The sequence below is a fragment of the Drosophila busckii genome, chromosome 3R (genome assembly GCF_011750605.1).
Source record: "Drosophila busckii strain San Diego stock center, stock number 13000-0081.31 chromosome 3R, ASM1175060v1, whole genome shotgun sequence".
NCBI classification, from domain to species: domain Eukaryota; kingdom Metazoa; phylum Arthropoda; class Insecta; order Diptera; family Drosophilidae; genus Drosophila; species Drosophila busckii.
The window spans coordinates 2,897,808-2,915,789 of NC_046607.1; the positions used below are offsets into that span (position 1 = coordinate 2,897,808).

Here is a 17,982-nt window from a genome sequence, read left to right on the forward strand (position 1 = left end):
TGCTAAGCTTCACACTTTTGACAATGTGACCAGCCATGCGCCCAGCATATTTTGCTTATTGGCATTGGCATTCATATTGTGCGACAATTTGCGTACGAAGCCAAGCAGCGAGAGCAGCTTATTTATTTTGGCCCATTGACAACACAAAATAGCAATCAATCATTTCCGGGCAATCGAATGAAGCTGTCGCTGGCTTTGCGTAAGGTGCGGCGAGTTTAAGCGCCAGCCAGCGCCGAAAATTTAATATATAAATGAAAGTTTAGATTGAACTCGACGGCTGATGAATTGAAATATTGCTGCACGACTGCCTCGCTTAGGTAATCAAGCATAAAGTCAGCCAAGGCTGAGAGACAAACAGCCTTTGAAATAGATAAAGAGCGTTTTAAGACTTTGCACACACTCTCAAACACACACACACGTACACTGGGTGTGGCAGCTACAAAATTGGTTAATCAAGAGTTGAAAGTATTTTTTTAGCCGCTGCTCAAACCCAAGATACCCTAAGCTCTCACATTTATAGCTCTATATAGTGTTTATACCTTATTTGAATTTAACAACAGGATATGAAAATGCAAAGCAATCGAGGCGCAACAAAAGTAAACAGAAACCAAAGAGTTGGGGCTTGAGGAAGTAAAGGTTAAAAACAGCACTGAATGAATACATATAGACGTGGCTGCTGCTCAGTAAAATTTCTAGCTGGTGTCCCAGGCAGTCACTACAAAAATATACAAAATATTTATTTAGGCGCAATCAATTTTATGGCAATTCGGTTTTTATAGCAACAAAGAGCAGCCGCCGCCAAAATGAAGCCAAATTTGCGCCCTGAATTATGCAGAGCTTGACATTTAAGAGTGAGTGTAAGCATGTGTGTGTGCGTGTGTGTGGTATATGCTTGAGTGTTTCCTGTGTGCCTACGCATGTGTATGGGCGAGTGCCTAAACGTGCATAAAAATGTTGCCAGTCGGCAAAGGCAGTAGCAACTCAAGCTGAAGCAACGGACGCTTGACTGCCAGGCTGGCGGAAACGCGTGTCGCTCTCTATGTCTATATGTGTGCATGTGTTCGTGTGTGTGTGCGGAACTTTTAAACTAATTTGAAATTTTAATTTAATTAATTTGTGTGCGCATTTTTTAAGCAAGTGACGTACGTTGAGGCTGAAACCTTAAATGTTAAGTCTTATTTGTTTTAATTATTTTTTTCTTATGCATTTGAGTCAATCATTCGTGTAAATCGCTTCAGTTTAGCCTAGTCCCTTAGCAAATTAATATTTAAGTATCTAGCAAGCTGCCAAAGTTCCATCAATACACACACACACACACATACATATAAAGCGGCACACTTTCGTCAAGTTGTGTCTGTTGCCCTTAGGGGCTCTATATCGAAAATTATTGAGGCAAAATATTTAAATTGCTCAAATGTTCAATATGCACAAACTCATTTCCGAGCTTGCATGGATGTGGAAGCTGAAAAATAAATTTGATTTCCTCTCTCTCTCTCACATTTTCTGCATACACATTTATTTACAGGCAACTGCAATTTGCCCAGCAATAGCAACGCAATTATGTCAACTTTGAATGTAGCTCGAGCCAAGTTCATTAACCAACGAAGCAACCAAGTCACAGCGAGCGTTGGCCACACTACCAAATGTAAACGACTGCAGCAGCAAACTAGCACTGGGCCAGTCAGCAGCTCTGCAATAGCAAAGTTGAAGGCACCATAGTCACAAAGAAGCGGACGCGAAGAAATAAAGCAACATAGAAATAAATATAGCTACAACAATATAGACGCCGGCAATAATCAAAATACGCAACATAAATGAAGTTAACAATCTGTCATATTGCTAAATTATTTCTGCTGCTGACGGCCTTCTCCTTTCTCAATTCCCACCACGCCGCCCTCACATCCAGCACCACCTTCCAACCACTTTCGCTATTTGCCCAGCAGACCACATCGTTTGCTGGTGGAACACCCAAGACAGTTACAGCGACAGCGACAACGCCAACAGCAGCAACTACAATAAGCAGCAATTCAATTTTCATCACAGCAACAGCAACATTGCTGCAACAACAACAGCAACAGCAACAAGAGAAGCGTAATGCGCGAAAATCTGAACGTCAGGCACGTCAAAAGCAAAACGTTGCCACAAAGCAGCTGCAACAGAAGCAGCAGCAACAACGACAACCACGTCAGCTACAACGTCATCAGCAACAACAACAACAACAAACCCACGTCACTGGTTTGGCGGCTCAGCGTGTGGCCGTTTTAATACCATCATCATTGCACATTGATACGATGCATGTGCAACAGGGCTTTCAATATTTCCTAGACTTCTTCCAAGTGCATTTGTATAATGCCAAAGTAGAGTTTCTACGTGATGTCGGTACGTATACTTAATTTTTGTTGGCCCGCATTGAACTTTATTTATTATTATCAAGCTACACTTTCATTTATGTTATGGTTATTCAGTTGAATTACATTTATAGCGAATTCAATGTCATTCGCTGGCATTAATTACTTTGAGCAGCGTATCAAAAATCAAAGGAATATTTCAACAGTGTCACATAGTTGAGCAGCTAGCAAAACATAAATCTCAATTACTCAGAATGCTTTTGAATTGAAGCCCTTGAATCTAGCAGTTCATAATTGCTTTTTCATATATATAAATAAATAAAGCACTAAACTTGAACTTGGCTGTGCTGCAAGCCATTCGAGTATTTATTATTGAATTTATTTTAACTTTCATTACGCAGCTGGACAGTGCCCACTGTAAAAACTTTTTCAAGCTTCTACGAATTTCCAAAGTGTTTTATTTCTAAGAAACATAACAGTAGTAGCAACAGCTCAACTTACTTTTCCACTAGCTATATAATTAACAAGGCTTTTTATCAAAGTAAAGCTTATATAATTGCCAAGGATTCTTCCTGGAAGCCGACTGTTGCCGCCTCATCAGCATTGTATTATATAATGGCAACTGCAACCAAAGAAGTTTGCTTTGGCTGCCAGCCGAGCAGCATTGTCCCCAATGTAAACTTAATTTGCATGCATTATGCGCCAACTTCTTACAGCGACAGCGACAGCAGCAGCAGCAACAGCTGAAAAAAAAAACAAAGTTGAATAATAAAATTATTTAAACTAATTAAAGCGCAAGAAGCAACTAAGTTAATAGGACTCTTACCATATGCCAGCAGTTGGCTGTCAGTTTTTTAACTACAGCAGAAGCAGCAGCAGTTGCTGCAACATTTCCTTGTGTACTTGCAACGTTAATAACATTGCCTTCAATTACAGCGACGCACACGCCGAGTTTAAGGACTTGCCTGCCTGCTGCTTTCACTGCCGATGCTGTGCAATTTCCGCTTGAAAATCTGTTGGTGACTGTGGCTGACTTATGTATATTAAAATGTATTTATTTATGGCAGCCAGCCGTCAAGTCTGCCACTATCAATATCAATCAAATCTAGCAAACTTTTAATGCCATTAAGCTGCATATTAATTAAGACTGCTGCAGCGCTATTCAGTTTATTTGATTGCCTTAAATGAATAGATCGCGATAAGGCAAAAGTTTTTGCGCACTTTAATTTGCAACTAGATTGTGCTAAAGTTTTGTTGGTCTGCTTTGCTGTTTGTTTTATGCTTTCAATTGACTTTCTTTTTGTTAGTTTTAAGTAAACATGGCGACTGACTGCAAACACCTACCAACCTTCCAGTTGGCTGCCAAAAACTTGCCACATTGCTCACTTATTTGGCGCCAAAGTTTCGGGGCGCATTGCAACAAATGTTATATTTCTTTAAAAAAGTTGCCCAGTTGGCATGACATAAATTAAAGCGTCGTATTAATAGTAGGATGTTTTCAGCTGCGCTTTGACAAAATAAATTGCAGTAATTGATTTAGAAGCTTGGCAACGAAATTCAATTTCCACAGTCGCAACTCGTAGCCCATGTTGCACTTTTTTCTTTGCACACTCTCACTCTCGCTCTCGCTCTTTATCTGCAGCTTCATCTTGCACTCTCTATGTCTATTACCTGTGCTGTGTTGTCCACATGCAAAATAAATTCTCTTGCTTTCTGCCTGTGCGGCATGTTTTTATGTTGAAAAATATTGAAATTGATTTTAGTTGCATATGCTGCATCCTGACACTGTCCACTCCTACCACAATTTATAGCCACACAAGTCCGGAGCAAACTTATCGTTTCACATAACGCTGACCCAGCAAACACACACACACACATACGCACACACACACAGACAACTTGGCAGGCGCCGTATTTTGTGGTCGCACAAAAGGCCGGGGACAATTATATAAATTGTATTTCTATGAATTGCCTAGCTCGACTACAGAAAGGCAACAAATTAAAAGGTGGCATAGCACAAGTTTAAAAGTTTGTCTCTGCACTGCATTTGCTTTGTTATTTGCCCTTGCTACAGCACAAATATTACAGCAGCTAGTAATTAAAACTGTTGCTTTATGTAGATAAGGAATACTTGGAATTATGTTGGGTTACTTTAGTAGAGTAGCTACATAGGTTTCATAAATTATTGTATCAATATAAAAACAATGGCAATCTATTCAAATACACAGCCCTAAAATCAAGTCAAAATGTTTGTCTAAGCTTAATTGGATTCCAGTTTGAAAACAACTAAGTTAACAACTACTTTATTACAATTTAAATCGGTTTGTAAATAACTTGAATCAACTGTGTGAATTAAATTACATTTGCACTTTACAAAAGCAAACAGTTTAATTCATTTAAGACTGCAGCTTTTGTAGATCGATTACTTATGCAAAAATCAGTCTAGGTAATTGCTCAGCCATAAAGTGCGCCTTGCATTTTAACCACAAAGAATTGTTAACTGCTGTGGTAAACCCACTTGGCTTAAGCAGAAATGAAATATCATGAGCACCAAAAAGTTGAATATATTATGCAGAGGCAAAATACCTATGGCTTGGTACTATGTAAATTCATAACTCTCACACTGTGAGTCGCTCAGTCACAGCCAGCTACAGTATGTAGCAGCAGTCAGTGCACAGTCTAGAGAGCTGCTCAATGGCACTCCAATTCAGTTTGCTAGGACTGCTGTCTGTGGTATACTGCCTTTCATCAACAGTTACTGTAACTACACTGCTTAAGTACACACACACACATACACACACAAAGGGTTTAAATATGCAACGATTTTTATATGCCACATAAAAAATATTTCTGCTTGTTTCTCTCCCGCACGCTGGCAATGATGACGCTGCTGACGCACAGATTTAAGTGGCTTCATTAAATTACTTGAGCAACCCGAATACACAAGCGTTGTAAATACTTTAAATGCGGGCATTAATGTAGACACCGACTTGGATGGCACTGCTAGCGACGACGACGGTAGCGTTGACCCAGCAAAGCAGCAGCGTCAGCAGCAGCAGCAGCAAACCAAAATTAAAATGAAACAGTTGTCGGCAGACACTTTATCAGCAACAAAACAGCAAGCAGCAATGAAACAACAGCAACAGGAGCAAGAGGAGGAGAATGCCCGCAGTTTGGGCAACTGCCAACAGCTGACTGAGCAGCTTGCTCGCGATTATAACAAGAGTGTCGTCTTATGGCCCTGTCCGCATATGAAAGTAAGTATGATGAAATATCTTAATTGCAATTTTTTATGGTTTAATGCAAATAGCAAATGAACATGACAAATTATTAAAGCAGCTTAAGTTTGTATTTTTGCTAAAACACAAATAATTTTGTTGCCAACTATGACCGCCAGGCAAATTTTACAATTCTCTACCAGCAGCAGCAGCGCCACCCACAAAACTTTATTAAGTTCAGTTTTTGGGTATGCGCAGCGGAAATGGCAAACAGTCTGTGCGGCTGTAAGCCACGAAGTCAGGCAGGCATTCACTTTGCCCAAAATATGGTGCAGCAGCAGCTGACGAAAGTCGACATGACAACAGCATGAAATTACTTTTTGTGGCAAGTGCAAAAGACTTTGCCACACAGCCTCGCTGTGTTGCAGCCTAGCACTTGCAGTTGACTTTACGCTTAAAGTGAAAAAATTTATATGAAATGTGTGCAATTCTTGCTGAGTGCTGAGCAATTTTTTTGATTGACAAGTGTGCAAAAGTCTTGTAAACTTTGCTGACAAGCTATTAATGAAAAGTTTGCAGCATTGCGACAAATGCTGACAAAATAACTGACAAATTAGCTGTCTGAGCTATGCGATTTTAATGAACAGCGACCAATGCAGCAGCACCAGCTAAAGCTGTAAGATAAATAGCTTTGATGAAAAGCAACGCGGACAACGCAAATGCGAATCAGTCAATACATAGCTTATGATGATGAACAGCAGACTGTCTCCAATGTGCAATGTGCACTCAAGTTGAGCGCAACAACAATATTTCATTTTGTTACTGTGTCATGTTTTCTGATCTTTATGCATCACGACGATGCTTGTCGGTTGGCATGGCGCGGCGCCTTTAACATGACAGCAGAGTCGAGGTCGAGCTGAACGTAAACTAGTGAACGTGCTCGACGCGCTCAGTCAGTGGCAAATGCAAATGGGAGAGAGACCCATATTTGCCAGGCTAAGCCTGCATTGCCTGCAGCCTATAGGTGACACACCAGCTGTTTGCTGTTTGCTTTGTGCTGTTTTCTTTCGTTGCTTTATATTTTGTAGAGTTAACATAAAAATGCTGCGTAATCATAAACAAAAATGTTGCTTACACTGGCAGCTGTCTGCTTTTTATGAGCCCGCTTTTGATGCCAACAGCTGAGGCAGCCAAGCATTTGAGAAAGTTATTTAAGTAATGGATATGCACATCAAATGCAGCAGTAAACACTTGAGTAAAAGTGCCAAACTTGTTATCAGCTTTGCCAAGGTGCACTTTACACGAACTTTCCCCAAGAACTTTTCTACAACTGATTTCAGCAATGCAATGCATGTGTAAAATTTAAAAATCTATTTATAAGCGCACAAACGTTAGCATGCTCGAGTGAAGAAATTCCAGCTAAAGCTTTGATGAAATGTTTGGCATTTTAGACACGTCAAAGTTAAAATTCATTTCTTTGAGAAATTAACACTTGCATAAAGTTGGCAATTAGAGACAAATGAAAATAAATTAAGTCAGCCACATGTGCATTGAAGCGATAAGCGAACACTTAATAAGTGACTAGCTATTGCGCGCTTGATTCACTGTCAACTTGACAAAATTTGCTTAAATTGCATTCAACTTTATGCGGTTTTCATTTAATTTTCAGCGATTGCATCAATAGTTAGTCGAATGGCTTGATTTAATAAATAACATTATAATATGCACTATAACTCAACATTTCAATTACAGTGTTTAGGTTAATAAAATAATAATAACAATAATAAGCCATTATTACTCACTTGACATTTGTTCAACAATTGCAGTATTAAAAAAAAAAAATGCACAACGTAAACAGTTCATTTGTAAAATGTGCGCCATTGTTACCACAATAATATGACCTAAGTAGGCTTTATTTTTTTGTGGCACTTATATTATTTTTTTTCTGCACAAGCAGCGCATTTAAAATTATATTGCTTTACATTTTTTCACAAGCATTGGGGCAGCAGGGCAAAACTAAAATGTTATAATGTGCACTTAAATGAATTTAAATGAAATTAAGCGCAGCATGCTGTAAGCATTAATTGGATTGTTTGCCTTTGAAAGCACAAAATTAAATTAAAAATTATAATTGACAAAGTGTGTGTTTAAAAAAGTTGATTAAATGAGTCAATGTAGTCACATTGTTTACAGGTTCATGAGCAGTTAATAAAATTTTACATTGTTTCGCATAACAACTTAAATGCTTTAAGCCAGTTACTAGCGGCGGTGTTATAAATGGAAGCTGCAGCAAAGTGAGCGCATGTGGCCATTTAAGTGCATGCAACGCCCATACATGAACACGCCCACTAAACCGCAGCCACCAGCTGCGCCACGTGCTGTGCGGCAGTTCTGAGCTCAAAGTCCAAGCTTCATTCATTCGTGTGCTTCCACAAAACAATGTAGCAGATAAAAGTGTTTTTAATTGACAACAAAACAAACAGCAACAGCAAAAACAACCAAGAGCCTGCTACGCACACACACGCGAACACGCGAGCGCTGCTGCAGCTGCAACGCTGGAAAGTATGCTACGAATATGAAGCAAGTGCAACCATAAAAACTATAGCCCCAGCTATAGCACAGAGCTGCGTACAAAGTAACAAAACGTGCAATTAAGTGTGATTTTTATGCACCATGCAATATTTATGCGCTGCGACTGCAATAACACACGCCTACCCAACGGGCAGCAGCCCTCTAAATCAGCGACAGCGACCCACGTGCATCCGTTCGGGCTGCAGCTGCTCCCAGAAGAAAGAGAAATTTGTAAACTGCTTGCAACGCCTTGGGATTAAGAACCAAATGAAAAACAACGTTTTGCGCTGCTTTAAAGCTTAAAGAAACAGCGCATATACGCCGCGTTGTTCCAAACTCAACTGTCAATTTGCACGCGTACAATTTGCATTTATCATTGTTTCAATGTGCAAATTGAACACACCGGCAGATTTAAAAATGCTTTTACACAAATACGTGTTGTTGAATATATGCATGGATAATGAGAAATTTAATACACTTTGCTAAAAGCGTTTTTTTCTTAGGCTTGTGCCTATTTTTAAATCTCATTGTAAATAAAATTTAGTTTAAGCTAATGTACATTTAGTTTTTGCCTACTAGCGTAGATAAATGGCTGCCGTCTAGCTGACTCAATTCAAGTAAACATCAAACAATTTTCAGAACGCTTAGCTAAGCAAATACAATGCAAAGAGAATCCCGCATAAAACATATTTCCATAATGGTCACTGGGTTTCAAATGCAAACAAAAACCAACAAACTAATCTTTTTTCTATTTTATTTACACTATATATATATGTAAGCAAGGATTTTTGGTAAATCTGCTGAATTGTGTGTCAAACTTTTGTGGCTTTTGATGCCAAAGGCTGCTTGGGTATATAAAACTAACAAAGCAAACCTAACAAATAATGGCCATAATGAGTTAACATTCCACAAAATAAATTTTTATACTTATTAATTCAGTGAGTAAACATATAAATTTGCTGAGGAATCAAATGAAAGGCTATATATATATTTAAGTAAATTTTTATGGCTGAAAATTAATGCATTGTAAAATGAAAAGCAAAATTGATTTGTCTGCAATATCTAACGAAATCAGATGAGAACTAAGCTGAGTAATGCTTTCATGCTTTCACTCAGGTTGTCAGTCAGTTGCCAATGCACTTTATCAGCTGCAGCTGTAGCTGTAGCTGTAGCTTGCCTTAGCCATGTCTGTCAAGCAATGTGTATTGCCAGCTTGCGCCTTTCACTCAGCACAACCGACAACTGACAACTGACAAACGCATGCCTAGTTAAGAGCGGCAGCTCTGATAACGAGCTGGCAACTGAGTTTCAATTGTAGCAACTTTTAAAAATGTCCTTCGAGCCTAACAATGCAATAGTTTGCACTCGATTGAGAGTGCAATTTCATTGCTAGCGCATTAAAGTTTAAGCTGTAGCTATACAGATTTATAGCCTGTTGTTGTTGCTTATGCCGCGTCTTTGAATTTCAATATCATGATTGATTGCTGTTTATGTGCAGCTCGAGCCAAGCCCAGTCAGCCGCTGCTAGTGGCGCTGGCACTTTTTTTGTTTTGTTTCGTGTTGTGTAATCCCCAGCGCTGGCATTTTGTAATTCGATTTCGCGTTTGCACGCATGCCTGTGAAAGCCGCTGCAGTAATTATTTTTAGACAATGTCAGGTGACAGTAGCGAAGCTGCAAGAGGGATTTATTGCAACAGGGTTAGCCAGCGCCAGCACCAGCAGCAGCAACAACAATAGTTCGGTGTCCTATGGCATTTTAATGAAAATGGCAACGTAAGCTTGGGCTTGAAGTAACTGTTGACTTTAAAACAAACTGCGCTGCTGCTGTAGCACTGATATCATGCATACGCCGTATTGGCTTTAAGCCATTGCTTCAATTTTTTCACTTTCACTTTCAATGCGCTCGTGCATTTGCCGGGCAGCGTGATACACCAGACACAAACACAATTAAGTGCACTCGTGTGTTTCGCAACGCAACTTGTGAATTGTTTGTTCGTCTGCTACTAAAAAAGAGAGCGAATGTGCTTGGCTGCACCCATTCCGTGGACTTTTTGCCACTTGGCAGTAAGAAAACTTGCAGTTGTCATCTTGTCATAGCACAACACTCTATCATGCGCTTACTCACACCAGCGCGTAGTGCGCTAAAAGCTATCGCAGCACAAAATGGCAAATAGTAGCCATTACGTATACGTAATATTTTGCAGTGAATGATAAAGCAAATGGAGCTTTGTTTACCAGCAGCAGCAGCACTCAATGTTGAAATTGGCTTCTTTATTATGGCGCCGAGCTAAGCTCGAGGGGTCAATGAACCAGCAGTAGCCACATGTGGTAAAAGTGCAAAATGTTTAAGCAACTTTAACAAGGGATTTGATTTAGGTTTGTTGTCGTGCTAGACTTAAAGCTCATTTAAGTTGCTTAGCTATTTTTAGCATTGTTTACTTTCAATATAAAGCAATACGCAATTAATTTAATCTCATGTTGTTATGCGGCATTGAAAATTCATTAAGTAACAGCGAAGTCGCAGCTGCTGCACGCTGCTTTAATGCCCAACGCTGCGTATGCGTAATGTTTTCATTCACACTGACTTTAACAGCATTGGCTTCGTCTGCTTGCTTTCTTGGCTTCTCGCCTTAAGTCTCATCAAATATGCCAATCACATGAGCCCAGGCAAATGAAAATGAAATTGTTCTTAATTTGCGTGATATGCATTGAAAATCAATTCACTTTCACATATTCCAAACAAGCAGCAAAGAAAGTAAAGCCATATGCGCCACACTGTATGCTGCTGTGGCACATGCAGGATTATTCTTGAGAATGGCATGCATATTTAATGTGGCGCCAACTGCACTTGTCTGTAGTAAGGCTGTGACATGATACGACCACAACAATGCAACTTTATGGTCAACTCTCGACAATGCTGTAATAATATTTATTGATAAACAAAAAGTAAAGCTGACTTCAGCTTGCAGACTTAAAACTACGAGTGCCACAAGTTGAATTTAACTTGAAGTACTTACTGCGCATTGAATTCGCAACATCAAACAGCAAGCTTCATATTTCTGAAAACTTTGCAAAAACTTGGCAGCGACCGTTGACAGCTGCGTGCGTTGTAGGTCGTAGGCAAATGTCAAGCTAACTTAAATGACAATTAGCGTGAAATGACAGTGGCCGCCGCAGCAAAGCAACACAGCAACAATTTTCATAAAAAAGAGAAGAGAATCATAATAAATTCAATGATGCTTGTTACGAGCACTGTGTAACCTTTGTAGCCCTTTGGACGCCATCTAAATAGCCAGCCACTTATGTAGCACTCAATTATTTATGAAAAAAAAAAAAACAGCAAGAGAGACTGGCAAAAATAAAAACCTCATTAGGGCCCAGCGCATGCATGAGCGGTTAAGCTGCTTCTTCGTTAAAATTAAATGATACAGCTAAGCACGAGAGCAATCCAATTTGTTGAAGATACTTTTTGTGCTTAGGTGTGTAAATAACATAAATATGTGTAAGCTCTAAGCCTATGAAAACAAACAATGAAATATAAAACTAAGCACAGAGTAAACAACTCAAGCTGCTTTAATGCTGCGTATTGTAACACTCGAGTTAAGTTCTGTGTGTGTGTGTCTCTGTGTGTAAATCAAATAAATGTCAACAAAAATTGATACTTGTGCTAACATGGAAATTCAACTGGCCAAATATGTTAAAGAAAATTGCAAATAATTCAGTCACAAATGAAAATGATTTGTTGCCTCTTTGTTGTTGCTGCTGCTGCTGCGTAGAGTGGCATTAAAAAGCAATTTGCCACAGGCACACGCCGAGCCACACATCAAACAAACAGTTCGTAATTCAAAGCGTATTCAATTTGCAGCAACAAGGCGAAATGTAAAAGTTAGAATGACAAAATAAAATAAATATGCATACAAGCGCAAGTGGAAACCAAAATTTAGCAAACGCTTAAGCGAAAGTGAAAACAATTTTCCAAATAACAGCACGTGCGCATTCTTACTGATTTGCATGTGTGTGCGTGTATGCGTGTGCGTGTGTGTACGTGTGACAAGCATTCGGTTAGTCAGTCAGCTGGCTGGGTAACTTAATAGCACTTTGCCACACAATAAAAACAGTTTTTTGCTCTTGAAAGGAAAAAGGCAAATGAGCTATGGCAGGACTCTCTGGGCCGAAAGTAGGCCAAGTGAGCAAAAGAAAGTTCAGCTGCTGCTGCTGTTGCCACTGCCACTTAATATTGCGCTGATGCAAACGCATGTCTTGGCCATTTATTTTCAGCAAATTAAGTGGCCGGGACAACTTTTGCATTTTTATTGTATATTGATAATAATGACTGCACATAAAAGAGTGTGCGTACATTAATTTTTATCTGAAAGCGACAGCTGTCGGTTATTGAAAAAAAATTACCAAAAATATAACCAAATGACAACAACACAAAATGAATATCAAGAGCAGCATCTTTGGTAGTTAGGTGTGGACACAAAATCGTTACGAATTAAAAATTAATTATTGCACTTGGCTTGTCTAACTTTTTGAAATGAAATTAAGCTGAAAACTTGGGCAAATATTTACACAAGTCTTGCCAACTTGAAGCTCAAAGCAGCAACACAAATCTGCAGAAATATTTATGCAACATGGCCCTTAAATTATTAACATGTAAGTAAATATGCAGAGATTTTGTTGTTGTTGTTGCTGTCACGAAATGTCAAAGACGACAGTCAAAAGCGCACAGAAAAAAGAAAAATAAATGTATATATAAGTTGGGGCTGCTTAAGAGCTCGCTGGCTTGGGTCCAAATACCTAAACTAGCAGCCGTTCGCAAATCTCAAATATTTGCTCAGCTGTGATTAATGTTGATTCAACGGCAGTGCTTTGTGCATAAGATTTTCGGCACTGCCACCTGAATCCATCACACAAGAGTCTCATTTAGTTTGGCATTCTGTTCTCCATTTTCGGCAATTAATTAAATTGATTGAATATCTAACAATTTGTGCGACAATAAAATAAAGTGTTCAGCAAATGCAAACGCATAACAATAAAAGCTAAAGACACCAAGCAGCAGCAGCAGCAGCAGCATCGTATGTATGATTGTATTCCCCCATGGCTCAAGTGCACTTAGCTGCTTGGCAAACTGGGCAAGTAAATTCCCGGACAGCTATTGCTGGTCACGTTGTGTCAAAAGACATACAAAATGCACTTTGCTGCCAACTTGCAGCTGCATATTGTTTTAACAAAAACATATATATATATATATATATATATATATTTTATAAATTGCGCGCAACATTGGACATGCTGCTGCTGTTGAAAGGTTATATTTTTTAATAAATTTAGCGTAATAATATCAAATTGGTTTGACCTTTGCTTGCACACACAAAATTCATTGTCATTACTTGTTATATTTATTGTATCATAATACATAACAAAGAACTCAAATGGCAAATCATGGCCTAATCATATCAGCTGGCCCCAACTTGGGCTCAACTGCCAGCTGAGTTGATTGCTTCCGCTGCTGCTGCTGTTGTTGTTGTTGTTGCACCGAGTTTCAAATTGAATTCTGTTGTATATGCCCAAGCTGCCTAAACGTGTTTCAAACGTTTTTCAATTTATTTCATCTGCCCAAATAATGAAGCAGCTAAGAGTGCAGCACAAGTCGTCCAAAGCGCAAACTCAAATCAAGTCAACAAATGGGTGCAAAACAAAAAACGAAGAAAAGTTCAGAGACTAAGAAAAGGTCAAAAAGGTACCAAAAAACTTAAAGCTACGTGCTGACTCTTGGCCAGCAGGGCTGTGAGCTGTGCCCCTTATCAATGCCAATACAAAATCGAATATTTTCAGTTTTTTCTTTTGCTGCTTTTTTCGTCTAAGGGCAACGGACAGGCTGCTTTACACGCTTGAGCACGATGATAATGTTGCGGGCATGAGGTTCGATTATTGATTGAAATTTGTTATAAGTTGCGTATACGCCATGAGTTGCGTAGCAGACAAGCAGACGCACATACACACGCACACATTAACACCACTCACCACACACACACACACACATCTAGCAAAATGCTTTGATTAAACCTGATTGAATTGTCTTTAGGAATGTTGCTCATTTGTCTGCGCCACAAAGCTCATGAGCAGCAATTTTTAAAACTACATTTCCCTCACTTAGCCAAGCTGCTGCTGAATTGTTTATACGGCAATCACAGCTTAACGGCTGCTTGGACGCCTACTATTGTAGCATTTAATTTGTTTAACTTTAACAAACACAACAATCAGACTATTTGCCAACTGCTACGCTTGTTTAATCAGACTAAAGGTACAGCAAACGAGCAGACACACAAAATGAAATGAAATAGCTGGCTGGCGTCCCTTTAGTAAGCGAGACTAGGCAGACGTTTTTCTATTGCTTTGTTTTTAATATATGTATATGATATCTTTTTTTACAGATCTCCAGCAATTTTGTGCCATCATTCGAGGCAATTTCCTTGGCCGTGCAGAGCATTGCCAGCAAATTAAATTGGACGCAGGTTGACATCTATGTTGGCGGTAAGTGTTCAACGATTTAATATCTGATAATTTCAACAGTTTTGCATGCGCAATTCTATTACGCCGCTGACAGTCTACATTTAATTTGCGTTAAAATTGCGCACATTATTCAACGAGGCGTTAACATAAATGACAATAATGAAGCGCTAGGCAGATGTAAATTTAAATTGAAAATTGCAAATTGTAAATTGTGTTAATAAATGAGACAGTTTATTAACATCTATGGCTTATTGAATACGAATTTTGCAAGTCATTTAATTAATTATAATAAATTCCGCATGGAAATTCAGTTATGTAGAAGGACGATACGACTAAAATGGCCAATGCTGCCAATTTCCTGTGTATAATTAATCAGTAACGTTATCGCATATCCCAAACATTAGTCAAAGCTAAACAGTTGAAACTAGCAGCAAGCAGACAATGGGTCTCCAAGGCATTAGAGGCGGCGAAGCCCGCCTAAAAGACCAAATTATGGCCGGTTATTAAGACAGCAGACAAGCGGATGGGTATAACACAGCTGGTGTTCTTAGTACACGTGTGCGTATACGCAATGCAATTAGTGCTGGCATTATTATGATTAACGCTCAGCCCCCAACTGACTGTGTACACATAGACTCTGCACAAATGTTGACGACAGCACAAGCAAACAAAAACAGACACACACACACACACATACGCACACATATGCAGTCACCATTAAATTGCAACGCTGCTGCATTCGAAATTTAATTAGGTGGCCAGAGCTAATCACACGAGCAACTACTACTACAACTACAACTAGTAACAAGGCCAAGAGCACTCAGTAAGTTGCCTTATGTATTTAAAGCAAAGTCAGCTATATAAGCAGCTGCTGCTGCTGTCACGCCAGCAATTAAGGATTAAACACCAAAGATAAACATGACAAGCCACTCAAACCAAAAGCAAAGAAATCGAATACAGACATACACAGACTGCAGCTGTATTAATTAATTAAGCCAACAGCAGAGCTCGGCTCATAAAAACAAATTGTTTATTGCATACAAACAGGCGCTAAGTGTTGAACAAACTTAAAGCTCGGCTAAGGAAAACCACAAAATCATGCAAACGTCATCTGTTGTCGTTGTCGTTGGCTTTATGCAAACCTCTATAATATAAGCCACAGTTTGTTGACCCCCAGCGCTGAACTGGCAAAAAATTTGTAAATTATGTGACAGCAGCTGAGAAATTGTATAAAAACAAAGCTGTAAAATAAAAAAGATAGAAAGTTGAAAAAACAAGCTAAAAATGTTACACAAAGATATAAGTAAATTAACATAACAAAGACACAGGCGATAACAAAACGCAAATCGAGTTGTCATAACTATATCTATATATGAGCAGTATGCTCAAGTAGCTGAAGCAATGCCAGCTCATAACACTAGACAAGCAGCTTTAAATTCACATGGACAACACACGACTCATGGCCGTGAGTTTCATACAACAAAACAATTGAATGAGCCGCACTCTTTCTCTGCCTCTTAACTGATTTACGCTCGCACCAATAAACACATGCGACTGTTACATTGATGCCTGCTGAGCTGTGTGCGTGTCTATGTTTGGTCAAGCATTTTTATGAGTAACGGTTCCGACATCTTTGTTCATAAATAGCACATAAACATGGCTGACAATCGCAGGCATATAGCAAACGTAGCCTATAGACATAGAATTCGTTTCTGTTGTTGCTGTTGTTGTTGGCATCGACATTAATCTCGAGTACTTAACAATTAACGTTGTGTGTCGGAGCATCGTTTGGTGCTGATTTTGATGGCAGCATAATTAACATGGCAGCAGTGTTGTATACATTTTATTTATGATTTGTTTTACGCTAAGTGACAGCTAATGGACGGCTGCTGGCCATAAAGAGCTTAGCAAATGCCTTTGGTGCGGCCCAAGAGCCATATGCCAAGCTTGATTGTCTAAGCTTTCAGTTGATTGCTTTGACTTTCAAGTCACTTTGGCTTTAAAACGTCTGCTAAATTGCAATACCATTGCTTTTAGATACAGATACAATATCTGGAGCATTATTTTCTTGGCAATTGTCCATCTCGCATACAAAGTAGACAACAACAGCAGCAGCAGCAGCAGCAGCAACAACAACAACAGCAACAGTTCGTGGCGACAACTCAATCAATTGAGCCAAGAAGAGCAGCACAAGAACTTTTCCACAAAGATTTTATCTCATGCATTATGTAAATGGCAAAAAGATGGCGACAGATGCAATTTCAAACTTTAATTGCATTTCAATAGACTGCACAAAAAATACAAACAACAAACTATAAAGAATAATAAGAAGCAGCTGCAGCAGCAGCAACAACAACAGCAACAGCAACAGCAGCAGCAGCAGCAGCAGCAGCAGCATATTTACATATTTCACTTAAGAAGTGTGATACAAGTTTCTTTCTTAACACATACACACGCACTATATTAAGTTTAACAGTAAAGTTGCAGCATTTTAACAGATTAAAGCCTTATAAAATAAGTTCAAGGTATACAGCCTTAAGTGAAACTTGATAATCAGCTTCATTGTCGGATTTACAATTTGCGTTTTAAGTGTTTGCCTTAATGCGCAAACTTTTAAGCCTTATATAAAAAATGTTTGCACCATATCTTTTGCTCCAGACCTTCACACACACAGACCCACGCACGCACACACATGTTAAGTAAATTATAACATAATTTTAATGCCAGCACGGCCAAAGTATGCAACATGCTGACTTTAAGTTTTCACATAAATATTTAAGCAAACATTTTAACTTTTCGACTGCATGTGTGTGTGTGTGTTTGTGCTTGTGTGTGGCTTTAGCGCTTACTACTTTTGTTTTAAAGCATTTTTAATGACAATTTAATGTAACATGTGCTTTAGCACTGACTGACTTTGTAGCGATAAAAATTTTTGTGCACTTAACGAGCTTTTTGGCAGCATGTCCAGCTCCAAAATGCTGTAAACTTTATATTGTCCACACGAGAACTAGTACACTTAGTCAATCGAGCATTGAGTGAGCAGCAAAAGTTTCTACTTTTAAATTTATTTCAGTGCAAAAACGCATTGAAAAGAACAAAATGAAACAAATTTAATGCTGCAGTAAATAACATAACAGAAATGGCTTAGCATACTTAACATAACAAGAGAGCGAAAGTGAGTTAACATAAAGAGAGCAAACGATCTTAAGCTTGAATTGCCTGTCGCAATAATGTTACGCAAATGATTTAATAATCCTCTAAAAACTGCTATGAGCGCACAAATGTAAATAATGAATATGCTACTTAAATAAATAGCGCTGCCAACTAAT

At 38.8% G+C, this 17,982-nt stretch overlaps 1 protein-coding gene across 1 annotated transcript in view; it reads left to right on the forward strand.

The window, feature by feature from the left end:
* Nucleotides 1-2,276: 2,276 nt before the first annotated feature.
* Nucleotides 2,277-17,982, forward strand: part of LOC108601493 (retinal guanylyl cyclase 2) — a 28,168-nt gene continuing 12,462 nt past the window's right edge. Inside the window, exons 1-3 of the mRNA XM_033294006.1 lie at nucleotides 2,277-2,379; nucleotides 5,250-5,605; nucleotides 14,575-14,674. Coding sequence (XP_033149897.1) covers nucleotides 2,292-2,379; nucleotides 5,250-5,605; nucleotides 14,575-14,674 — 544 coding nt within the window. The 5' untranslated portion in view covers nucleotides 2,277-2,291. The remainder of the gene's footprint in view (nucleotides 2,380-5,249; nucleotides 5,606-14,574; nucleotides 14,675-17,982) is intronic.